This window comes from Sebastes fasciatus, chromosome 15, assembly GCF_043250625.1.
Source record: "Sebastes fasciatus isolate fSebFas1 chromosome 15, fSebFas1.pri, whole genome shotgun sequence".
Classification (NCBI taxonomy): domain Eukaryota; kingdom Metazoa; phylum Chordata; class Actinopteri; order Perciformes; family Sebastidae; genus Sebastes; species Sebastes fasciatus.
Window position 1 is genome coordinate 22,471,480 of NC_133809.1, and position 25,206 is coordinate 22,496,685.

The 25,206-nt window shown below is 41.6% G+C and overlaps 1 protein-coding gene across 1 annotated transcript in view; it reads left to right on the forward strand.

Moving 5' to 3' along the window:
* syf2 (SYF2 pre-mRNA-splicing factor) overlaps positions 1–23,129 on the forward strand; it is a 99,602-nt gene extending 76,473 nt beyond the window's left edge. The window contains exons 2-8 of the mRNA XM_074661136.1: positions 15,027–15,079; positions 15,368–15,466; positions 16,218–16,343; positions 17,236–17,353; positions 19,117–19,207; positions 19,747–19,845; positions 22,696–23,129. Of these exons, the coding sequence (XP_074517237.1) occupies positions 15,062–15,079; positions 15,368–15,466; positions 16,218–16,343; positions 17,236–17,353; positions 19,117–19,207; positions 19,747–19,845; positions 22,696–22,861 (717 nt within the window). The 5' untranslated portion in view covers positions 15,027–15,061 and the 3' untranslated portion in view covers positions 22,862–23,129. The remainder of the gene's footprint in view (positions 1–15,026; positions 15,080–15,367; positions 15,467–16,217; positions 16,344–17,235; positions 17,354–19,116; positions 19,208–19,746; positions 19,846–22,695) is intronic.
* Positions 23,130–25,206: the final 2,077 nt, after the last annotated feature.

Sequence of the window (25,206 nt, forward strand, 5' to 3'; positions counted from 1 at the left end):
CTTTTTAATGTCACGCTGTGACAGCCCACTGAGGGTTTCACTAACAACACACGTACCACAGGACAATATTTCAACAGCAAAATGCACTTCAAACCTTTACCAAAAAAGATTTCTCCCCCCTCCTCCCTTCATTTACACAATATTGATGATCATCAGTCTGGAAGTGATACAGTAAATAATGAAAAATGAGGTTTCTGCAGGCAAATGGGATGAGACATGAAAGCGGACTGGAGTGCTGGCTCTGGTTTCCTGTCTGAATGGCTGTTAATTAATGGAGCAGACGAAGGCCATAATTCTTCGCTGGCCCAAGACTGCCACAGTGCCAGGCAGTTCAGTGATCACATGCTGCTGGCCTCGTGCTTACATTGTTTTCAGTTTGAAAGAATCCATGTCTATTAGTCTTCTGGGAAACCCAAGCCACTCTCTCTGTTTCCTTTTTTACCCCCCACACACTTGCAGAAAGAAAGAAAGAGAGAGATAGGGAATCTGAAGCAGTAGATCTAGCAAAGATCAAACCTTTTTCACCCCCTATCAGTTTGGAAAGCCAGTCCGTTCTAAATGATTTCCAAAACCGCAGGTGATTCGTCTCTGTCTCTCCCCTCGACTGCATTTGCAGGATCCAAAGATCAAAAGGGCATGCAGCTCTTCTAAGATGAGCTCTAATCGCTTGAACTCCAGCGCAGTCATTAAATACAGTAGTATGGATGTCTCTGCCCCGGTGCCAGCTGAAAACGGCCCGCTCTAAATTTCTACTCTCTTTAGCAGACGCCACTCATGGGGAAACATTGGCGCCTCCCATAGACTGTGATTAAAGTACATGGATGAAATAAGATACGAGGAAATTGAAATGATTAGTTTTTATAGTAACCACGACAATTGGCAAGGCCTCACCGCTTCAGAACACGAACGGCTGAGCCAATGAAGCGATTGCATTCAACTGTAAACGAGGGCGTGGGCGAGCAGGCGAGGAGGGTATAAGAGCACATAGCAGAGTAAGACAAAAATTACATTGATTATGTATTCCAAACTATGGTTTTCTCTATGAAATATGGTCGGCTTTCAAACATGGTTGAATTTCAGAAGTACAGTCAGAAGTCCCCTAAACAATGTCTGGTTTCGATCACTAACAGACACTGATATTTATGTCGTGCATGTAATTCCCACCAAAACGCCACTTTAACATCAAGTGCTTTTCGGAATGTGCACATTTTAAACCTGCAGTAACTCGTTTTGGCCACTCGGGGGCAATAGAAACAATCCATGAACTCAGCATTGGATTTATTTGGAGTCGTGTATCTGGCCACTGGGCAAATGTTGTCCAATGGTCACTCTCATTTTAGCTGTGATTTTGATCTGCACTAACCACAATATCTGTCTGTCTTTTTAGCTAAATGCTCCACTATGTTCACTAGCTAGTTGCTAACTGTGTCTGTCTGCCATCTGGTACTGGGCAGTTAAGGTACAGTCAAAGACACTCTATAACAGAGATCACGCATTTCAAGCTCCGCCAACTGTTTCAAATAGTATACACTTCCTGTCTCCTAAGTGGGCGTGGTCACGGCATGCTCGCCTCTCCCCCGCATCCCCTCCTCCTCGTTTGGAAGTGTTGTGAATGTCATGTGGATGGATGAAAGCAGATAGGATTAAATTTGCATGATATATTTATATGTTCTTTTGCTAACATCAGATATTTACACAGCTAACAGCCATATTTAGCATTACTAAAATTAGTTAGTTAGAGCATTAGCGAATGTTAGTTGCCAGATCTGGCGAGAGTGTGTTGCTGAGACAGGGAAAGGTCTCGAATAAAGTTAATTTTCTCCTGATTTGTTTGTCTGAAAAAAATTTTAGACAGTAATTTTAGTGTCAGAATGTTCTTTTCCAGTTGGAGTTAACATACTCAGGACAGGCTGCTAGGTTCCTAAAAGGGCAGGACAGTGGCGAAATGACACAGATACAAGAAACTGACTTTCAGTACACCGTCTCCTTTCTGAACTGTCTCTGTTACAGCCGAAAACACGGCAGCAGTGAGAGTGAACCCGAACATATTCACTTGCGGGCCATAAAAACCAAAACAATGAGCTGAAAGACACTAAAGTTCTGAGTGAGTAGTTGAGGAAGGCTGCAGAGTTGACTGATACTTCTCTATAAGTTCATTATTATGAGCGCACCCCTTTCACATACTGTACATAATGTGATCCATTGTTTATCCAAAAAAATATTTAAATAGCTGCTTTAATGTTTGAATTGTGCAAAAGTTCAGGCTAAAATTGTGCTACGGCTTCATCTTTGACCTCAACTATAATTTAAAAATGTAGTTATCTTTGAACTGACTGAATTGATTTATTTTTATTAGTTGAAAAATCTGAATTCCTCCCCACCATAATGAGTACCCAGTCACTCATAACCCATTCCCACAATATAATGTACGTCTCTTTTTATAGACTGAATTCCTACATATTCTATTCATGATTGACTTAGTGACCTTGTTTTGTCAGCTTCATGGCTGTATTTCTTACTTATTTTTGTTATTTTACACCTCATTCTCCCTCTCTGTGTCCCCAGGCGTGGGTGTAAAAGGGACCGCAGTCCCAGCGGGGACAGTAAAGTCCCTCACGAGTGGAAGCAATCAGAACCAAAACCTCCAAATGACGAGTGTCATCCTCTTCCCTCCCCATCCGGCCGGAGCCTGTGAGTGGTGGTTGGTTTGTCCCATCCTCACCGCCACTTCTGGGCTGGGGTTCCCCGCCGAGAACCCGCAGGCCTGAGCTGGAAGGGCTGAGATAATGAGACACTACGAGGACAACAAATGCATCTGCCCCCGCTCTTAGTCACTTTGCAAATATGTATGTGAAATTCCCAACCTCAAATACAGTACGCAGAATCAGAGTTTGGACAGTGACGCTGGGGACTGGCAAATTACAGACGTTGGTCATGGTGAAAAAGTGGTATATTTCATAGAATATGCCTCGCTAGTAAATATGGAGTAGCAATTTAAAACATCACTGAAACTATAAATACCTCACATTAACAACTGTCTTTTGTCTAGGATAAGTCGCGCAGGATCTATTTTCTGTTGCGTGTCATTTTGCGTTGTATCAGAAAAGGAAATGAAACACAGCATCTAACATTTTAATGGGGCATTAATGACGTCAGCAGTATTCCAAAACCAGAGATGGGGAAGCCTCATGAACACTAACTGAGGGGGGAGAAATAGCAGAAGCAAATGCATGGACGATTTGTACAGTAATTAATCATATTTGAATTAAAACTGTCCAGTCAATTGACCGCTGCTCACACAACTGTCAACCCCCACCACCACCACCCTCCACTGCCTCTCTGCTGTTTGATCCCAGGCCCGTGTCCACCCACCAGCCTCCCAGTGCCCTCTTTCATCCCCCGCCCACCTGGCAGGAGAAGAAAGGCTGCCTCTAAACACAGTGCAGAGTGGGCCGGGCCCAGCGGGCATCGTGCCATACGTACATTTCCACATTCTCTCATCGCATGTGCTGTGTTTCCTCTCCAGAAGCCATACATCAGCCACCGCTGGGCCTGCGCTTGGCCCTGCCCAGCTCCTTTCCGCCTCGCAACACGACTACAAAGCCACGGGGTAAATGACAGGAGTGGAGGCCATGTACAGCGTGACGGGAAACAAAGAGAGGGGGGAGGATATTTAACATGGAAGTATTAAAGTAGAGTAGAAAATAGTGGCATAGTCAAAAGCTCTCTGGCGAATTAAAACCTTCAGCGGCATCAATGGGTGTCTCGCTGTGAAGCTGGGCGAGGGTGTGGATGTCATGGCTGGTTGCCAAGTTAGAAGCTTCAGGGCTTCCTAGTAGGGCACAAATTGTCACATGCACCACTGGCCAAACCCAAACCACCATGACCAAGGGTGGAAGTGACATCATTCTCTATGGCTTGGCAGGCAGGGATGATGGCATTATAATAGCGATGGCGTCGCGCTGGAGGAGCGAGCCAAGAATCGGTTAACCACAGAGGAAAAGACATGGGGACGCAATGAATGACAAGAAAGGAAAGGGAGGATTTGTCTTGTTTATCAGGTGAAGGTTAATTGATCTCATTTTTAACCACACTAGCAGCGTGGGTCTAGGGATGGCCATGTCAGTTGATCGGTCCAGACTGAAATATCTGTTAGATGGAGTGCAATGAAATTTTGTACAGACATTCATTCTAGTGATTTTGGTGATGCATTGCCATGAAATCTGGATGAAGGATGAATTGTAATATCTTTGGCAATCCCTTAAAGGTTCTCTATTTGATATTCAGAGCGTTAATATAGCAGCAAACAACTATTAGCTATATAAAGATATAGAGAAGTAATGTCTACCTGAGCAGAGAATGAAGTCACTCTCCCTCTGTGTGTGTTGTAATCCGAGCTTCTCCGCGCTTTGTTGACATACAGTAGCTGGCCGGTCGCGCATGCTTTTAGTGCACGTTCATGCATGTGAATGTGCCCTACTGGCCCACTGACGTTGTTTTCACTGTTAGCGCTGTTAGCACCGCTAGCTGCAAGCCGCCGGCTCAATGTTGAGAGCCTGGCGGAGGCAAATAGAATTGCTCCCAATCTCACATTTAGCACTTTTAACTTTTCATGATCAGGTCAAAATTGCCCAGTACTTAAGTTTTGCAAGTATTTAGTCATAAACCAGTGATATTCCCATTAGCTTCAGCTGAATTGTGTTTAGTACTAATTAGCAAATGTAAGCATGCTAACACGCTAAACAAAATGGTGTACATAGTAAACAATATACCCGTTAAATATCGGCATGTTAGCATTGTCATTGTGAGCATGCTGATATTAGGATTTAGCTCAAAGCACAGCTAGCATGGCTGTAGACTCTTGTTCACAAATTTAAAGGACCATTGTCTCACATTTTGGGGAATCTATTGGGAGAAATGGAATATACTATTGATAAGTATGTTTTCTTTAGTGTATAATCACCTGAAAGTAATTACCGTTGTGTTTTCGTCACCTTAAAATGAGCTGTATATCTACATAGGGAGCGGGTCCTCTTCATGGAGCCGCCATGTTTCTACAGTAGCCCAGAACGGACAAACCAAACACTCTTAACTTTTCCTGCTCGGGCCGGAGTCGATAACGTTACTCGCCTACTCAGTTGGTTGCATTCTGCAACCTCACCGCTAGATACCACCAGATCCTACACACTGCACCTTTAAATATATATGTATTACATGTTGTACAACAAAAGCTGTGTTTCATAAATTAGTAACAGATAAAATGTCTTTCCTAAAGTATGTATGAAAGCTTTTATCGATCAAATAACCAGTTAATTGACTATGTAACTGTTAAAATAGATTGAGATGCTACAGAAGAATTGTCTATCCAAATACCTAACTGATTGTTTGGCTGTTTTTGTTCGCCCAGCAGCCGTATCAAATGGCCCCATTCAAACACCTCTTTTAGGGTTTTCTCTCTGGACACCGAAGCTCCATGCTCAGCACTGGGGGCTTTCAAACGGATGATACTCCCGAAGCATCCTGAATGTGTGTTTATAAACAAGACTCAATATTATTGTGATGTCTGAGCTGAATTCGATAGATTCCTCCTCTGTCAGTTGTGCTTCCGCTGCAATACGATCCGAAATTACATTCAACAGCAACAGGAGACGGGCACGGCTCATTCTCTCTATCTGCTGCAGCGCTGCCTGCTGCCTCTCTAACTTCATCACGGGGGCTCGGCGGGGCTCGCGAGGGGCCATGGGAGTCTGAAAACACCCTGGTCCATTACTCAGAGTGAGAGGCTAACCTGGAGTTAGAGTGTCTTGGCTACCTCCATCAGAGGCCCGTGTCTGGCTAGAAGCGTTCCCTCAGAGGCTTTTGGCTTTAATGGACTCTGCTAAACGCATTCTCTCTGTATATTACCTTTAGGATCGGCCATATCTGGTTTCTATACATGGCTCAAGCTTGTTCTGCCTCTCCTTTTCTTTCCTTTTCATCCCGCGATTTCTGCAAATATTCCTTTTTTACCCTTTCACTACATTACGGTGTTTTTGTTGACATCAATTCTCTTTTCCCCTGCATGTACAACATTTAGAAATGGACCTCCAGTCTGAATTCACACTGAACATTTTCCACCGCCTGCTCCTACCCTCCCAAGAGGGTCAGATTATAGCCCACATTAGGGAAAACACCTCATTCATTCACACACATAACCCTACATCACTGCAGATTGTCTGGCCGAGACAGTTCATTGACTCTGGAATATCCGTCATTGTTTTCCCTGTCCTGTTCAGCACTACCACGTGTGCGTCTGGTTTTAATGACTGCGAGTCACCCACAGACCCGTTATAACTTGATGGACCACATAGTGCCAATACCACACTGGAAATTTTTACACTTTAAAAAGAAGCTTTTTTTCAGTTTATTCTAACACCAGCAATTGCTTTTGTCATTAATTGTATTTGGTTGTCATGGTTTGGTTGCGTGCCATGGCTCTGTCCTCCTCTCTTTCCTCTCCTGCCTCTTGTTCTTATTCGTCACTTCTGTGTGCACACTAACCTCTCCTGTCGTCTCAGACCTGCCATTCCTCACCTGCCCACCAGACGTCACTGTTGGGTTTACTCACCTGCCTGTGCCTCCAGGTCAGTTGGTCACACCGGTAGGCGGCATTACAAAATTAATTTGTGCATGAATTAGGGGCTGCTAGAAGCTTGTAAGTTCTGCAACAAAGCTAATATGATCGTTTCCTCCATTTTGGACTTTTCTTTTTTTTAATTCAACAAAAAATGAAAACAATAATGCAACACAACACCATCTTACACCTCTTCTTAACTGGACGCGATGCGAACAAACGAGTGAACGAACAGATTGTTTAAATTTTTCCCAATGAAGATGTCCTAACCTGCTCCATGCGTAAGCGAACAAACAAAGCGGCGTGCCGCTTGTTTGACAAAAAAAAATATTTTCACTGGTGAAAATCGATGCCTACAGTAACTGAGAGTTAATCAATATCACGTTCTCTGTGTAGCCTAATAGAGACATCGCTCATAGCATATCTGGACAATTTTTCATGCTCCGTTCGCCAGAGTTTGCTCAGTCGCTGCATGTTAGGAAGAGGTGTTATGTCTCGTTTCCACATAACTCTGTGTACATATGCGAGTCAACTGGTAGTCCATTCATTCCTATGGGTACCTCCATGATCTCCGAAACTCCTCCTTCTGTTTTTTTTTTTTTTTTTCGGTCCGGAATTAACCTTGAGTACGTTGAAAACTTTAAACTTTTGCAGCAAATTTTGGACAGACTTTATGCACTGTGTGCCACAGGAAGTTAGCATTTAATAGCAGATTAATAACTGATTGATGAATATAATAAAGCACTATTTGGTTTCTCTCCCATGTCTGCGTTGGCGATTCTATCTAGCCATCCATAAAGAGATGCATTTCCTTGTGTTGAACACAGGACGGCGTACTCCGTACACTATATGGAATTACGGACACAAAACAAAACTGTGTATGAGGCATTACAGTAACCCTTTGAAGAACAGATAGGACGACATACAGAACAAATCTGGCTACATTTAAGTAGCTAATACATCAAATATGTATATGTATAAAAGATACATACAACATAGCTAAAATATCCTCAGGATGTTTGTTGCATGTCAATACCCCTTTCTCTCTCCCCATGTGTCCGGTCTGTCTTTATACTGCAGAAAGGCAAAAATGATAAATTAATAATTTTTTTAAAGTACAAAAATTACAAAAAAGGTGGCAGTGCATTTTCAAAGTAAAAATTGTAGAAATATTTACCCTCTCTTACATTTTCTCATTTATATAAATTAATGAATTTCTTAGAAATTCCACTGATAATTATTAGTCCTTTCAATCAATGATTCAAAAGAGGAGAAAAATAAATTCATTTTAACCTTTCAGTAAAATCTTGACGGGGCTGTCTGACGTGCCAATAATGCCTGCCAACGCATGTCCAAATTCTTGTTCTGATTACTTTTACATTAATAGACATCAAGTTTCAGTGTTATATGTAATATCATGTTTGATTTTGTAGTGTGTTCACCAAAGTTGAGCTCTACTCAGAAACACTGCCATTGATAATGGTGAGTCCATTGAGTGAATGGTTTTGGTTCAAAATGTTGCTGGTTGCTTGGTCCTGTGGGTTTGTTTGCCTGCTCTGGCTTCTTGGTGCAGATTGTAGGCCTGCCTTTTAACCAAAAGTCACCTGGTTTGTTTCCTGAATCAGCCCTTAGGTAGCAGAGCAGTGAACCAGTGTTACAGTGTCTGTATCAAAATGTTCACACGGGGTCCGTTTAGTAAATGTCCTGGAGCTTTTGATATGATTCTCATCATGTTCGTGGAAGTTTTACCATTTTTTTCAGAGCACTTTTTATATGATATATACAGTAATAACTATCCTTATGTATGTTTGAAAGCAGAACGGCTATTAAATGGTGAGGGGGTTTTGTCTCAACTGCTGTTTCTAATGTCAAGAATGAATGTTGAACCTCAAATGAAGATTTTGTCATGCCTACAAAATGTGTTTACAAAATGAAAGTAAAATACAAGTCCTATGACTTATCTTTATCAAAGTATTACATTTTCTTACATTTGCAAATTTAACTTTGACATCATTCCCAGGGGAAAATCCTCTCCACCTTGAAGATGGCTAAATTCAAATGTTCTGCTTCAAAAAATAAGTTTGAGTTTGTTCATGAATATAAAAGCCCTCTTTAAGCCCTAAAGAGCCCAGAGAATAAACCATACTGACCACGAAGAAAGAGCTCATTTATCACCCGGCCGTTCACAGTGGTGTTGTTGTTGACACTTGTTTTAGATATTTGGCACTGGTTTGTTCATCATCAGATTTGGAATTAGATTCATTGCCTTGAACTCGAGATGAAAGGAGCCACAGCAGCTTTTTGCACTAAACGGATTGTGTTAGTTCTCAGAGCACAAAATTGGGTGGGAATGGGATTCACTTTTGTGTGTTAGTGTGTGCGCCCCCACATGCATTTTGACACGTGTGTGTCTGTGTGAGGTTATTTGATCTGGCAACTGATTTTGCGTGTCAGGCCGGGGACAGATAGGGAAAGACGCACAGCTGCATGTCCAGAGGCTGTTGACTGGCCACCTCTTATCGCAGCCCTCCACAACAGTGTATTGTTTGGCGAAGTGAGAACTTTACTCTCTCATTAAGGTCACTGGGTAAGAGGATGGGAACGCAGAAATGGAAACCCATGATGCTTTTGGGCCCCCGCTCAAGGGAAGACACTCTTGTTGAACTTGTGTGTGTGGTGCAGCAAATGCGGAGGCCGGTGCTTTCATCTGTGTATTTGTGATTGTGGGATATAATGTGGGACACAATTGCAGAAGTAAGAATAAACATGAAAAAGCGTTTTATTTAATATTCTCACTCAGATTTAACAGGACGGTCATTTCTGTGAAAATATCAGGGAAATGCCTCCCTCTTGTGGTGCATGGGAGTTTAATGGGCTGTAGGAGAAAGTGGCTTCACTCACTGCTCATCATCACTTCACTTTTATACACTATACCTCAGGATCTCACAAACACTCCCCCTCTGATAGTCCCACTTGGCCCGCTTTACCGGAATCGCTCAAACTTTTTTTTTTTATTGCGAGTTTATATTGTTGTTGCACTTTAATTTTGATCAGTAATTATGATCATAAAGTTTGCGGATCAGTCTCGAGTTCCTTTGGATGACAACAGAGGAGACATCTGTGTGCCCGCAATGTACGGGCCGTGGAGCTGTTCTCCCTGCGGTCGCTGCTAGTGGAAAACCCATAATGGCCTTTAATTGGGACTTTAATTGTGTGTGGTGGAGCAAAAGCATCGACTACAAAACTGGTGGTATTTGAGTGCGTCTTTTGTGTAAGTATACGTGTCGCTCACCAAATCCTCTTCCTCTCTTTTGCCTGTGAATGGCTCCAGTTGGAAATCAGATGAACTAGTAGCGTTTCAAATCACATACTTCCTGATCTATGTGATATTAGCATTATTTTTGCCTACAGGGTTAGATGGTATTTGGCGAATCAAGAGCTATAAGGACGCACATACACTGGCATTTGTGTTGACACAAAGATGCTTTTGGTATCAGGCGTTTTACAAGGAATGCCGTTCTAATAGCTCTGTGTTCCCTCCATCATCCATGCCCTTTGGATATGTATAACAGCAGCAAATCAATGGGAAGCATTTTGACTACAAGGGACGGCGAGTAATGATGGGCTGTGTGAGGAATGTTTCAGCTGAAGATTAGCTTGATGACATATGACCCTGTGAGAGATTGCAATTTCTCACTTGGAACATGTATAGCCGCAGTAAGCATTTTGGCAACTTTACAAATGGATGCTCGCTTAATATGTCTTATCATCACCCCATATGTTACGAGCCTGCTATCCAACATGGACTACGGACCAGGGCATGTGTTGAACACAGAGAAGCAGCAAAAGAACAAGAGCATGAGTGCGGAGGGGAGGAGAGAGATGAAACAGGATGGGTTGTGCCTGTCATGATTATACTGGCACCAGCGGGAACATTTGGATGAGATGGAAAACAAGACGCCATCTTGTGTTCCATTCATGTCTGCAGCGCCTTGGCCTCTGTTCCCCTATACGTAGACACACACACTCACGTTTACACGTTCACACAAACGCACGCTGGCAGAGCGAGGCAGGAGCTTGTGGTTCCAGTCCAGTGACAGCGGCCTGTAGTCAGGGTGGCGACGCTTCACGAGTAGCTCCTCGTATTGGAGAAGCATGTTTGTGTTGGCCCCGAATTAATAACTTTTCATTTAGTGCGGAAATGACAGGAATAGTAATTAAGGAAATGGAATGATTTTATTGGCCATGATGTTTATATTAAGTTCCAGATGTGGAGCAGCTGTAAGCGCGGCAAGAGGCCCTACCCCTCTCCCCCCCAATGTGCTATCTAGAGGAACTCTTATTAAGAGCAAGATAACAGCGGCAGTTAAATGTATGTCTGTGTGTACAAAAAACAAAGTATGTCATTGACAGCATGGAGCGAACTGAACTCATATCACGTCCGGTTTGATTAATGGTTATGAAGGATCGTGAGCTCGGCTATGTGTTTATAAATGTGCCCCGAAAGTGCAATTTATTTGCAGATATAATGTTACTCTATTTCAGGCATGATTTGCCTGACTGGAAAAGTTAATATCGAGGAGTGGTTGTTCAGCATTTTTGGGTGGCCCCGACACATGTGAGATCCACGTCGTACTGCTTTAAAGTTTAGTATCCCTTAAATGGCAATGACAGCGTTGCTTAGATCCTCACATTGCCTGTCGCAAAGCCAGTTTGGATTTCAAATTTAGACCAAACCAATCTCTACTGTAACGTATGAAGCTGTAGTCGGGCCCATGATAAACACTGGAACAGGAATGGACAGAAAGACTCCTTTTCCTTTGCCTTAAAGGACCAGTGTGTAACATTTTGGGGGCTCTATTAGCAGAAATGGAATACATATTCATAACTATGTTTTCTTTAGTGTATAATCACCTGAAACTAAAGACGCAGACACACCAAGCCGACATCAAAGAACTAGCGGTGATGAAGGCCGACCGTTGAGTTGCCTCACGCCGCCTTTATCTTTGCCAAAAAGTTGCATTTGAACACAATGCAAAGACTACAGCCGACAGCCAGTTAGCACGTACGTTCTGTGGCAGCATGAGATGAAATAACTCTCCACACCAGCAGGCGGTGGTAGTCACATTTCTATGTTACCTGAAGGCCACTCTAGTTCTCCGACACGCTTGTGGAACTGCGGTAATGTGAGCCGCAGAGTGCAAAACCGTGGTCCCACCAGCTGCCGTCTGACTTCTGTTGCTCCTAAAGTAGTGTTATTATGGTAAGGATGGTCTCTGAGTGAGGTGAGCGGCGTTGCCACGGTTTTGCACTCGGTGGCTCACGTTACCACAGTCTTGGAAAGGGAGAAGTGAGCGGAGGGTTACTCAGTTGGTTGCAATCTGCAACCACACCAAAAGATGCCGCCAAATCCTACACACTGTACCTTTAATCAGACCTAGAGTGTTGTCACAATGTGTACTTAAACTTACAGTAATGTTCACATAATACTGTAAATACGGTGTTTTTGTAAATATTTAATATTCTCTTAACTGATTAATGTCAACAATAATGTATGTGTTGTGTAGCAGGTCCCCAAACACTGTTTAAAGGTGCTATTATATATGATAACATTGATAATATTCAGCCACTAGATGTCGCATTCTCCCTCCCCCGTTCCATTGCATTTACTTCACAACAAGTCGTTGCCAGGCACTTATCAGCCATTTATCAGTTTTTTCCACACTAACTGACGACCCAGAGATACCACGTGATAGCAATGTTGTTTTACTATTGGCGCACAAGCCTTGTTAGAAGTGGGAACCAAACATCAGATATCTTCCACAAAGATAAACAAAACATTCATTTTGGACCCGCCAAAACTTTTAAAATGATTAATCGACAATCAGAATCATTTTTTCAGGAAAAGCCATACTTTTATTCGGCACCTTTCTAAAGGCTCTTCGGATGTATTATATTTTTTTAAATATTCGTGTACATAAAAACGTTATCAATAAGGCCCTGAATCCCCATTAACTGTTGCTAGAATGGAAGCTACTATACCGTACCTTGGGTTCATACATGACATGAACATGAGATAACACTTCATAAGTTCTTACTAGCCAGCTCTCTGTCCAAGCAAACCATGTTGGAGCTTCCAGGGCAGTGAGCGAATGCACCCTGAGGAGAGTTTAGTTAACATATGAGAATACTTGAGAAGTGTAAAGGATGTGTGGACGACATTAACAGAGACATTAACGGCTATTGAAGACAAAGAACACACCCATAAAACATCGTGTAAACTCTCACGCTCATTTCTATTGATGTCCAGAAATTTAAGTCATATGCAACTCTATACCTGTTTTGCAACTGTTCTGCACACTGCTGTTGTAAATTTGAACTAAATACACAGGAAATGCTAATTTGCTCCATCCTCTTATTTTCCTATTACGTTTCTGTTACTCTCTCTTCATCTGAGAGTCATTTATTATGAAGATGTTTTCTCTTTTGCATGGCAATAGTAGAGCCCTGCCCATTACTGGAGCCAATGATGTTTTGCTCTGTTGTGATGTGCTCCCATCTGGTTTCCAGTGAAAATGCATCACTCCATTAACATTGCCTGTGATCTAGAGGATGCTTTAATCTAAGACTATAAACTCCACTTAATTACATCCTCCAAAAGAGCTCTATTAGTATAATGCAATCAAACAGGGAGCACATCCATTTTGGCAAGTCAAACACGCTCAAATGGCTCTTGAAAGTGTTTACTTTCGTCTTCTGATCTGATCATAGAATCATATTCGGAGGTTCAGAGGTTATGTTCCAAGACCCTGATTGATACTTGGGTTTTTTGTGGGTAAATATAACATGCATTGCTAATACATATGAATTCCATTTCTATGCAGCAAAAGCAACCATAACAATTGAGTTTAGGGGAGTCTGAACAGACTCTCTGTGTGGCACACTGATGACTTTATGCTTGACCTTTCATGCCTCTCACTGTATAACCTCCAGTCATATTCATAATTGCTTTCTGTGTGCGGCCTGCCAGTTTCCATTAGTTTAGCAGAATTTTTCGATGAATTTAAACTTCAAGGGAAAGCAAGATGGTCCGGTTTAAAAATATACACAAAGACATTACTGTAGACTACAAGATGCCTGGCAATCACATTTGCCACGGTGCCATGATAAAAAAGATCATTGCATTACAGTAAGTAATTAAAGTTAGAGTTTCTTGTGGTGATGTAACATTGATTTTATGTCTGATAACTTGACTAAACTGCCACAGGGTTGCCAATTTTCACATAACTTCAGATAACACAGACAAGACTTTTTAAACATCAGATCCTGATTCTATTTTTATTTATTATTTTTTTTTTTTTCTCCGTAAAGCATCCTTGGAGTCACTGAAAAGCGATATAATAATACAAGCTATTATTATTATTATTATTATGTCCGCTCCTGGAAAGCCTAAAACTCTTCTGAGAGGAATGATGTAAAAAAAAACTCTTCACATGAAAGAATTTTCAAAAAGGTCCTTCGTGACTTGGGAGGCCATTGGCACACTAGTTATAGCAGTACATTTTATATTTGTGATCGACACGTTTAGACACTTCACTGCTGGCCTTTTTGGTACTATTATAGGAAGAGCCCCATGTTCTTTTGTAAATGCAAAGCTGATTATGTTAGACTTCTGAAAACGCTGACACATATTTCAAATTATAGTCAATCCTCATATCATTTGCATGTGTTTTTATGTAGTACTTCTGTGAGTGTGTTAGTGTGTGTGTGTGTGTGTGTGTGTGTGTGTGATGTAGAGATAGATATTGATAGATAGATGATAGATATCGATAGATATAGATAGATAGGTGTTTGTTTATTTATCATTATTATTATTTATTAGCTTTTGTCTTTATCAGGTAAGAAAAATACATTTCTATATTTCAATATTTTCTGACAATAATAAAATGTTTATCCGATAGATAGATAGATAGATAGATAGATAGATAGATAGATAGATAGATAGATAGACAACCTAAAGTTGGTTGAATACAGTTAAATCCATACTTACTAGACAATAAAATAGAATAAGTATGTGAATAGAAACTACAAACTAGGATCATACTCCAAATCTAATAGGTATTGAATTGTTATATACTGCAATATAATACATTTATTTTTCATGTGTATATCAATTGTTGTGATAGATAGATAGATAAATAAATAGATAGATAGATAGATAGATAGATAAACGTTTGTTTTTTTATTTATTAGTAGTAGTAGTAGTATTACTTTTGTTATTATTATCATTGCATATTAGGTTTTGTCTTTATCAGGTAAGAAAAATGCATTTCTGTATTTCAATATTTTCTGACAATAATAAAATGTAAAATGTTTATTCTGTCGTCATATCCGGTAAGAACGTCACACTTCCGTCTTCTTCCTCCGTGTAACAACATTAGCGCAACAATGGCGTCCTGTATTCAGGTAAGCTTATAAACTACCATTTATTTGATATTGTGGCAGATAATACTGGTTTAATATAACTCCTTTGACAGCGATGTTTAATTGTGTCTGGTTGGAGACTGTGTTTCTGTTCCGCACATTATGTTTACAGTCTCTTGTTGTTATGCTAAGCTAACAAAGCTAATAAACGACTAGTCTGCCAGATGTTCTCGTCCATCTGGTCTGTAACAGACTCTCTGTCGTTAAACAGTCTGGGTTTATACTGGATTATCTAGAGGTGGTGGTAACGTTAACTGTGGGTGTTTTCAGGAGTCTGCTCCAGCCACTGAGAAGGAGCAACCTGGAGCTCTTCCGTCGCAGAAGAGAGAGGCGACACTGAGGAAGTTTAGAGAGCTACACTTCAAACGGGTGAGTCTGTTCATCTACCTTTACCTGATTAAAGCACATTTACCTTATAGAGACTGGAGCTTATTGTAGGGTGTTCCCATAAACTGTTTGCCTATGTAGCTGGACTGACTCACAGCTGTGAAAAAAACACCTTTTAACAACAAGAAAATACTTAAATGGTTATGTCTGATGGATCCCACACTGCATACAGCTGCTTGTACAACATGTCCTCATGTGTTATTTTCTTTTCTTTTTAAACAGTGTATTTCTGAATTTTGTTAATACAACTCTGACAATCCACTGCACAAACATGTTTGGACTGATAGATATCCCACCCACCCCTCACCCATGACAATACCCAGAGGGCACTCAAAAAAAACAAGTGTACAAAAATAAATATAAATAAATAAATGCACACAAATAAAATAAAATAGTCATAGTAAAAACTATATATATATTATATAAATAAATAAACATAAATAATGATAAATTGTTAGAGGTCTAGGACAGTACACCCTATCATCTAGGGCACTAACATGCATAAAACAAGCACAGGAGTTAAGCCGAAGAGTTGAACACAAGGAAAATCAGGGGTCCTTCCAATGTTTCATATGAAATATTCCTGGTCAAATATATACACACATATACTGTATCCATATATATATATACATACATACATACACACACACATACACCAAACTTTAACCAGCCACAAAGTTATGAGTCTAAGGAATCAACACGACTGAGAAAGATGTTTTATTTTCTACTGCAGAATGAAGCACGTAAGCTCAATCACCAGGAGGTTGTGGAGGAGGACAAGAGGCTGAAGCTCCCTGCTAACTGGGAGGCTAAGAAAGCCAGACTGGAGTGGGAGCTTGCTGAAGACGAAAAGAAAAAGGTATTTAAGTCTCTTAATTATTTAGTATAGTATTCATAAACTCCGTAGTACTCTGCATATTCAGCATGATGACAAGATGTGACTGACCAGTCCGTTTATGGTGACCCGAAGCAAAGATCAGAGTTGCAGTGTCAGCAATTGGCACAATTAATATATTTAAGTTATCTAATCATATGTGTCACATGTAATTTCTCTCCCCATTTTGACATACTTGTGATGAAGCTGAAGTATCATAAAATATTTCTAAGATAGGCATTGTTGATCAAGAGGAGGGGTGCTTTCAGGATAAAAAATGTTTTGATTAGGTAAAACTGCACTGACTAAAGGCCCTGACACACCAACTCAACATCAGAGAACTAGCGGCGATGAAGGCTACCAGTTGCGTGGCATCTCGTCACCTTTGTTTTGGCCACAAAGTTGCACTCAAACACACTGCAAAGATTACAGCCGACAGCCAACTACCATGTACGTTCAGCGCCTGAGTGAGATGAGATACCTCTCCACACCAGCAGGGCACGGTAGTCTGTATTCGTCATTCAAAAAGGGAAACCGGAAGACTGAGGACTGCGTATATACAAGCCGTTGTTATGATATATATGACATGAAACAAAGCAGTGTTTGCCAACCATTTTTACACCACTCTCACTCACCACTTAGCTTCATTCCAGATGGCCATGACGTTATGAAAATTGAGTGATTGTGTGATTTCCTTATGCATGGCCCTCTGGTGCTTGGATCTATATAATAAATCTAATAATGATGCCTTTTGGGGAACCAATATACCTCCAGCAGTATATTTTAAATATTGCTACAAACTAAACATAGGGGCAGTTAACTCATGAAATATCAAATCAGTCCTATATACATATAAATATTAATGTTTTGCTTTCAGGATTGTGCCTCTAAAGGGGAGGACTATCACAGAGTGAAACTGCTTGAAATCACAGCTGACGATGCAGAGCGCTGGGAGAGGAAGAAGAAGAAGAAGAACCCAGACACAGGATTTGCAGGTTGGTGGCAGCGTCTCCACTGAAGATAGACATGGATTGTTTGCAGTGCACTCTTTGGTTGCACTTATTTTATAGGGTATGAGACATGTCATAGTGTGAATGAATTCATTAGTAAGTAACTCATTGTCAGAGTCGGCCTGGTCACTTTTAGTTAGTTTTTTAGTTTATCTTCAAAATATAAAATCACAGGTGTATTATTGTTGTGTTTAAGGCTATGTCCAGACCGACTTCAGGCCCTGCGTGATAAAGACGCAGACCTCTCATTCATTTGAATGGAGCCAGTCTGCAGACATAGCAGGGGTTCCAACGCATGGGGTTCCAGTAAAATACTGCAGGGTCGTCCAGCAAAACAGTTGAACCTTGCTCAACCTTTGCTGCAGCATATCACAATGGCATCCAGCAAGGTGCTGCGTTGGCCAATCAAATATATGCAAGCGTACATTCCTGGTGGATTACAGCGTTTACTGTTTACCTACAGTTGTTGTGATGAAAGTAATTTTTGTTTGTCATAATTTGATTAAATAATTTTTGCTGTGATAAAGTTGAAAAATCCCACCGGTGAGTACTGCACCTCATTGCGAAGTGATTTGGCGTCTGATAAGCCTTTTAACGCATGCATCTGTTACTAGAACTGGACTTCCTCAATCGTCTCTCTCTCTCTAAACCAGTGTTTCCAAAACTTTTGTCATGTCAGGGACCCCTAACCTGACACAAATTAGACCACGGACCCCCATTTGATACGATTTTGTCCCAGGGTCCCCCGTTTGATAAGATGTTCTACGCTTCCACGGTGTCGGTCGGGGCGGCGTTGTCAGCGGTAACCGCCGTATGATCGCAGTGCAGAGCGACAGCCATGAGCGAGCCAGTGGGGCACAGTCACATGCATTAACATGCACTAAAGGCATGTGCGACCAGCTACGTCAACAAAGCAAGGAGAAGCTGGGATTACAACACACACAGATGGAGAGCAACTTCATTCTCTACAGAATGATATTATTCCTCTATATCTTTACATATCACATTGTTGTTTGCTGCTTTATTAATGCTCTGAATATCGTTTAGAGCACCTTTTTAAGCTCAAAGCACAGACTAAAGACTGCAGTCTACAAATTTCCCCACTGTGGGACTAATAAAGGAATATCTTTTCTTATCTTATCTTAGTCTTTTGAAGAGAAATCTAAAGTAATTAACACATTTCTTGACCAATCAAGAGGACATTTCTGTCCCTTTCACACCTAATATGATCAGGGTTGGCAGTCAAACTGTTTTATTTTAGGCATGACACCACAGAACCTCAGTCTACTCATTTAGTAAATTGTAATTTAATACAGTTTACTCTTGAGAAAACGAGTGGTACACCGTGATTCTGTTCTGCTGGCATGTGACCGAGAGGTTTTTCCACTTCTTTGCCACATAATAAAATGTCTCTGCCTAACATAGCGGCAGTATATAGAGCACTACTGGATGAATGTAAGGATCCCTGGGGATGTTAATCATCAGAAACTGCTCCCAGTTTAATCTACTGCTGTGTCTCCTAAATATGGCTGCCATCTGTTGCATCAAAACCTCCTCTGAATTAAAACCTCTGGGGAGAAAATTATCACCAGAGGGGCTTCAAGAGAGGAAGGGTGGAGGAGAGTTGCCTCTTCATCCCTCCTTAACCAGCCACAGGTTGTGTCGCTGAGCTTCGTGCCTGCTTGCTGTTTGTTCCGGTAATTATAACTATTTTTTTATTCCTCTCCGTCTCACACAATGGACTGCAGGTTATGCCGAGGCTCAATTCCGACAGTACCAGAGGCTCACCAAGCAAATCAGACCAGACATGGAGGGCTATGAGAAGCAGAGAGAGGAATGGTGAGTTAAGCCTCTGTCCCGTCTTCTTTTGCTGTATTTGTGCCTGTTAATACACTACTAGATTAGTGTACATACATTCCCACTAACAGGGCCATAAGTGTTATGACATGAGACTTCTCTGCTATAAAGACCGTAACTGTGAAATTTCCCGTCAAGTAAAATTAATTGTAACATTTTGCTTGCCGTAATCATCTCAGAATTCACCCATCACATGTGCACAAAGCATTTTCTATATGTTAAGCTGTGTATCCCCTCATTTGCCCTGGGGTTAGTGTTTACACACTCCCAAAGTAATTTTAGGATTTTCAAGTGCAATGCACGCACGTTAAGAGTTCGGCGCCTGCAGGTTATTCCTCTGACGTTCATGCAGAACCATGAAGGATGCACATACACATGTTTTCCCTGAAGCCACATTATTTCCTCACAGGGGGGATGACCATGATCACAATGATGGAATAGAAAAGTCAGATTCAAGTATGTTCAAATTGTGATTATCTGTGGTTGTGCGTTTCTAATTTTTCTTTGCCGGTGCTCCACAGCGGTGAGGACTTCCACCCCACGACCAACAGCCTGATCCACGGCACCCATGTTCCCACAAAGCAGGGCGTTGACCGCATGGTGGAAGACGTTGAGAAACAGTAAGTCACGCTCGAAGAGTAAAAGAGAGATGCCACATCCTCTCCTGAGCCTCCATTAATGTCATCTCGCTCTCAGCCTGCCCGTTAAGTATCAGCTTGACTCACTGTGCAGACCACTAAGATAAACCTTCGTACTAACTCACTGTTCTTTGATTTCTGCTCTCTGTGGTTGCGGTTGCTGAGAAACGACAAGAATGACGGGAAACTTTGACAAAATAATGAACTGTAAATAAGGCAGGTCATTAGTCGTATGTTAAATGTTCAGGGTGATTATATGGTCATGTTATGGGTGAAGTATTCCTTTTAAAGGGCAACCTGGACCCTATTTTCTCATGTTTTTGTGTCCAAGTCACCAATAGGGACAACAATTTCTGAAATTTGGACCAGTATTGAGGGAGAGCGCTGCAGACGGCAGCTGCTAAACGGGCTGTAATGTAATCATGTCGGACAATTGCGCCCCCTGAATTTACGTCCACTTAAAAGGCTTGTTTTTGCCACTGACAAGCTCCGATTGTTATTGTAGGTGTCCGACAACATTATGGTAAGGACCATACAGAGAAATAAGTGAAGCCAATGCTGAAGTGCCTTAAACTTGCATTATTCCTAATAGCCAGCAGGGGGCGACTCCTCTGGTTGCAAACAGAAGTCTGATTGTATAGAAGTCAATGAGAAACCGAGCCTACTTCTCACTTGATTTATTACCTCAGTAAACATGAGTTTATGGTCTCAATCGCTAGTTTCAAGTCTTCTTCAATACAGCATGATGTTCATTCAGTAAATTATGGTCCCATTTAGAGTCAAATAGACCATAAAGCAGGGGATGCTTTAGGGTGTGGCTACCTTAAAGCACACCCTAAAGCATCCCCTGGACAGGACGCTACCCCTGCGTTGTCTGGGAGTTTTCTGTGTTTTCGTCTTACATCTTTAGCTCTTTCACAGTGTGTTTTCAGTTCATGAAAGTTGATTATAACCGTTTTTGTCCCCTGAAAATGTCTTATTCAGCGTTCGGGTGTACTTAGCGCCACCATCTCGTGTCACTCGTGGTTCCAAAAAAATGAAATGGCGACGGCCAAAAAGCTGAACCAAGAAATTGAAAGAGGCTGGGACACAGTTTTGAGCTCTGGGTTATGACGCATGCACAGTGTAACTGGAGCCGTGGTCGTGCAATTTCGGAGGTGCGGACTGTACATGCGTTGTACCCCAATGATATGACGCGTTGATGACGCGTGACCTCGCCTGTTTTCACCCTCTGAGGAGAAGTCACGCGTCATATCTTTGGGGTACAACACATGTACAGTGTGCACTGACCAAATTGCATGACTGCAGCTCCAGTTACACTGTGCATGTGTCTTACCCCAGAGCTCAAAACCGTGTCCCAGCCTCTTTCAATAAGCCTTTGCTTTTCCCCCTCCTTGAGCCGAACCCGAGGCTTTAAAAAGGCAGTCCACAAACCAGTGGGTGACGTCACAGTGACTACGTCCACTTCTTCTGTACAGTCTATGGGTTACACACATCTGCAAGCGAACAGCCCTGTTGTAACGGAGATGCACATCCCTGCCGTGCTTGGCTGACGTGCCTAGTCAAACCGAGTCAAACCAAGCCAGCACTTTGTGTATGAAAAAGGGGCTTCGGACTCACGGATGAACTGATTAGATTTCGGAGGCCTCACGTCAATCCCACTGTCCTGAACGCGATATCTCAGGAATGCCTCTGAGGAATTTCTTCAAATTTGGCACAAATGTCCACTTGGACTCAAGGTCATCCTCACTAATTAGATTTTGGAGGTCAAAGTCACCGTGACCTCAAAAAACTCATTTTTGGCTGTAACACAAGAATTCATATGCTAATTATGACAACTTCACACAACTGTCTAATGGAATAAAAATGATGAAGTGATGACATTTTGGACAGACATGGATGTGAACTGCAACTTGACTGGAGGCATCCGACCGCGAGGCGGTTTAGTTTCTGTTCTTATTTTCATGTATCTCAGAAAGACAGTGGGTACATTCAGACCTTTTTCCGGCACTGGTTCACCACAAAAATATGAGGCTAGTCATAATAAATTATGTGTGGAGGGAGTGACTTTGTGACCTCTTTGCCAATTTGGAAGACGGGGGATGTTTCGTGTGAACCAGGGCCTTTCTGATCTGAAGAAATCAGCCCCAGAGGAGGCAGTTCATTATTATCTGCACGGGGTGTTGCTTAGGTTGGGAGAGGGCAGCAACTTACCCAAATGGACCACCTTAAACGGAACACTTCTCAGGGTCCGGGTCAGACCATGTACATGACCTTATGTCAAACTAATGGTCCATACCATGCTAATTGTTTTGGTAAGTGTGTGTGGGTAGATGGTTTGGCAAACCTCTATGAAAGCCACTATGATGTCAGAACACATCGGGATCAAACCGTGCCTCCATTTAACTGACTTCTGCTTCAAACAGTTCACTGATTTATCTTTGCTTCAGAAGTCCTTTTCACCTTTTCATTACCCGGGTCTTTCCCTGAGCTGTTCTATATTTGAGACAGTCTGAGGCTCGTGTTAGAGATGCGACTGTGGGGCATTAGACAAGGATTCAGTTGCCAGGGTATGACGCACAACAATGCTTTGAAGACACAGCGAATCAAGACTGGGAGCTCACAAATTGACAGTATTTTCCTCTGAGTTCGTACGTCTGTGTTGGGTTTTCCATCGCCACTCTCCTTGCCAAATTTAAATGCACACCCCTCACCCCCCCTCACCCCTAAATTATTGCCTGTAGCCAATTATTGCTATTGGATATGCCATGGATAGTGGCCATACCAGTTTACGAAATCCTCCCTAAAGCTGCTTTTATTTGTGATTGTCAGGATAGAGAAACGGGCCAAGTACAGCCGACGCAGGGCGTACAACGACGACGCCGACATCGACTACATCAACGAGAGGAACGCCAAGTTCAACAAGAAGGCGGAGCGCTTCTACGGCAAATACACCGCCGAGATCAAACAAAACTTGGAGAGAGGCACGGCCGTCTAGCGGGTCCAGTTCCCTCTGGACATGTTGAGATTTGTCTTCATTTATTCATCTTGGTTGCATCTTTTTCTTCTGTGTACACACGATACATGTATGAAAAATGCTAAAAAATGGACTCTGTCTTTTAAGGCAGTCGTCTAACATTTTAATTTTTGAGTTCAGTTATCTGTAAGAAATGATTTGTGGTGTTCTTTTGTACAGTAATACAAGTTAAAACAACTTATGATTATTATCCTTTTTCTTTTTAAATAAACCACTTACACTTATATTATCACACTTGTTTGTTTTTCTGCGGGTTTTTCTGCGTGTGGTCTCATGATGGGAGGCGTCTTGAGCGTGAGAATGAACTGCCATTTACTACCATCAAACCTCAGGGCACATTTAGTCCAAGATGCCAGCCAAAAGAATGTTTTAGTGTAGGTGCACAAAGAGAGATAAGCACCAACAATTGAGCAATTCAATTTATTCATTATCATCTACATCTCAGTCTAACTAACTTGCCCCCAAGCTGCGACATGAGTAGGAAAGCCTTGTGACCGGAGAAGAGATCGAGGACAACAACAGGTTTCCCACGCAAGGCTCCCTTTCCTCTACTCCTGTGGGAATGTAGGAACATTGCACCCTCTACAGGGTGGGCAGTCATCGGTGTGTTTAGTCATACCAGCGTTGAATTGAATCACTATATCTAATCTGGTTGAATCAACCTCCCAGGATAAATTTATGGGATGCCCACAAAGGGATGGTGTGCAAAGACGCCATGACACGAGTTGTTTATGCTTTACTGATGAAGGTCTTTGATATCTGACTCTGCTCTAGAGCTGTTAGGGAGTGGATTAAATGTTCAGTTGTACAGTCGCGATATTGTTTGTAGTCTTATCTGATTAGCCTGAAGACGTTGGCTGGGAATCATGTAAGGAACAACACTGCATAAATTCACTGGTGTGTCTCACAGATGATCTGACTGACACCTTTGATTCTTTCGAGGCCAACTGCCAGTTGAAGTGTTCCCTGTAAAGTAAAATGGGTATGATTTAAGCCTAGTAAATGTAGGGAAATTACTGGATAAATAACAGTGTGAGTCTTAATAGGGGAGTTTTTTTCCATAGACACAGGAGCCTGCAAGTGAATAAGTGGCACCAATTATTTAAAAAAAAAAAACTAGAATAAACAAAACTAGGGCGGCAAAGTTAACACGATAGTAACGCAAAATCGTTTTGACGCCACTAATTTCTTTAACGCAATAATGCAATCGATTTCTCGGAAGTTATGAAGATACTGGCATCATATGAAACTACAAAACCTAATGAATCCATTGGTACCAACTATGTCATACTAGCTTGTCGTGAAGGAGGCTAAATAACGCTCCCAACTTGCACTAAATTTGGATGAGGATCAATCTGGCATGACCATTTTCAAAGGGGTCCCTTGACCTCTGACCTCAAGATATGTGAATGTAAATGGGTTCTATGTGTACCCACGAGTCTCCCCTTTACAGACATGCCCACTTTATGATAATCACATGCAGTTTGGGGCAAGTCATAGTCAAGTCAGCACACTGACACACTGACAGCTGTTGTTGCCTGTTGGGCTGCAGTTTACCATGTTATGATTTGAGCATATTCTGTGAGGGTTTCTGCACAATATTTTTCATTGTTTCGTGTTGTTAATTGATTTCCAATAATACATATATGCATACATTTATATAAAGCAAGCATATTTTCCCACTCCCATGTTGATAAGAGTATTAAATACTTGACAAATCTCCCTTTTAAGGTACTTTATGAACAAAAAATGTGAGATTCATTTGGGATTAAACATTTTAATCGATTTACAGCCCTAAAAAAAACATATGTGATGACTCCATCTGGTTGAACTAGAGACTATTATACTTGTTGTTTAAGTGCATATCAATGATCTTGGTGTGTATGAAGTAAACAGTTCTCTATCTCTTCTCATCCACTCACACTACTAAGACTCACTGTGTCACAGTGTGTCTATGCATGTCTTATCTCCAACCAAAGTAATTAATCAGAATTACAGACAAGTTTATAGCAGGAGACACGCAGTCTGGGAGCGAGACATAATCGAAACTGTGTGATTTTTTACCTTTTTATTACAACAGATTGCGACATGTATCTAAATATCAGTCTGGAAATCTTGGGATATTAAATTTATCACTGGCTCAATAGATACGTTACCTTCTGGCAATAATACACTAGTATTTTTAACCTGTGCCAAGAACCAGTCAGTCCAAACACACACACACACACATGCGCTTTAGGGTAAGCAGCAGCGGCCACAACAGCAGGATATATCAAGTTACTCAAGAAGGAACGTGTTCAAATCAC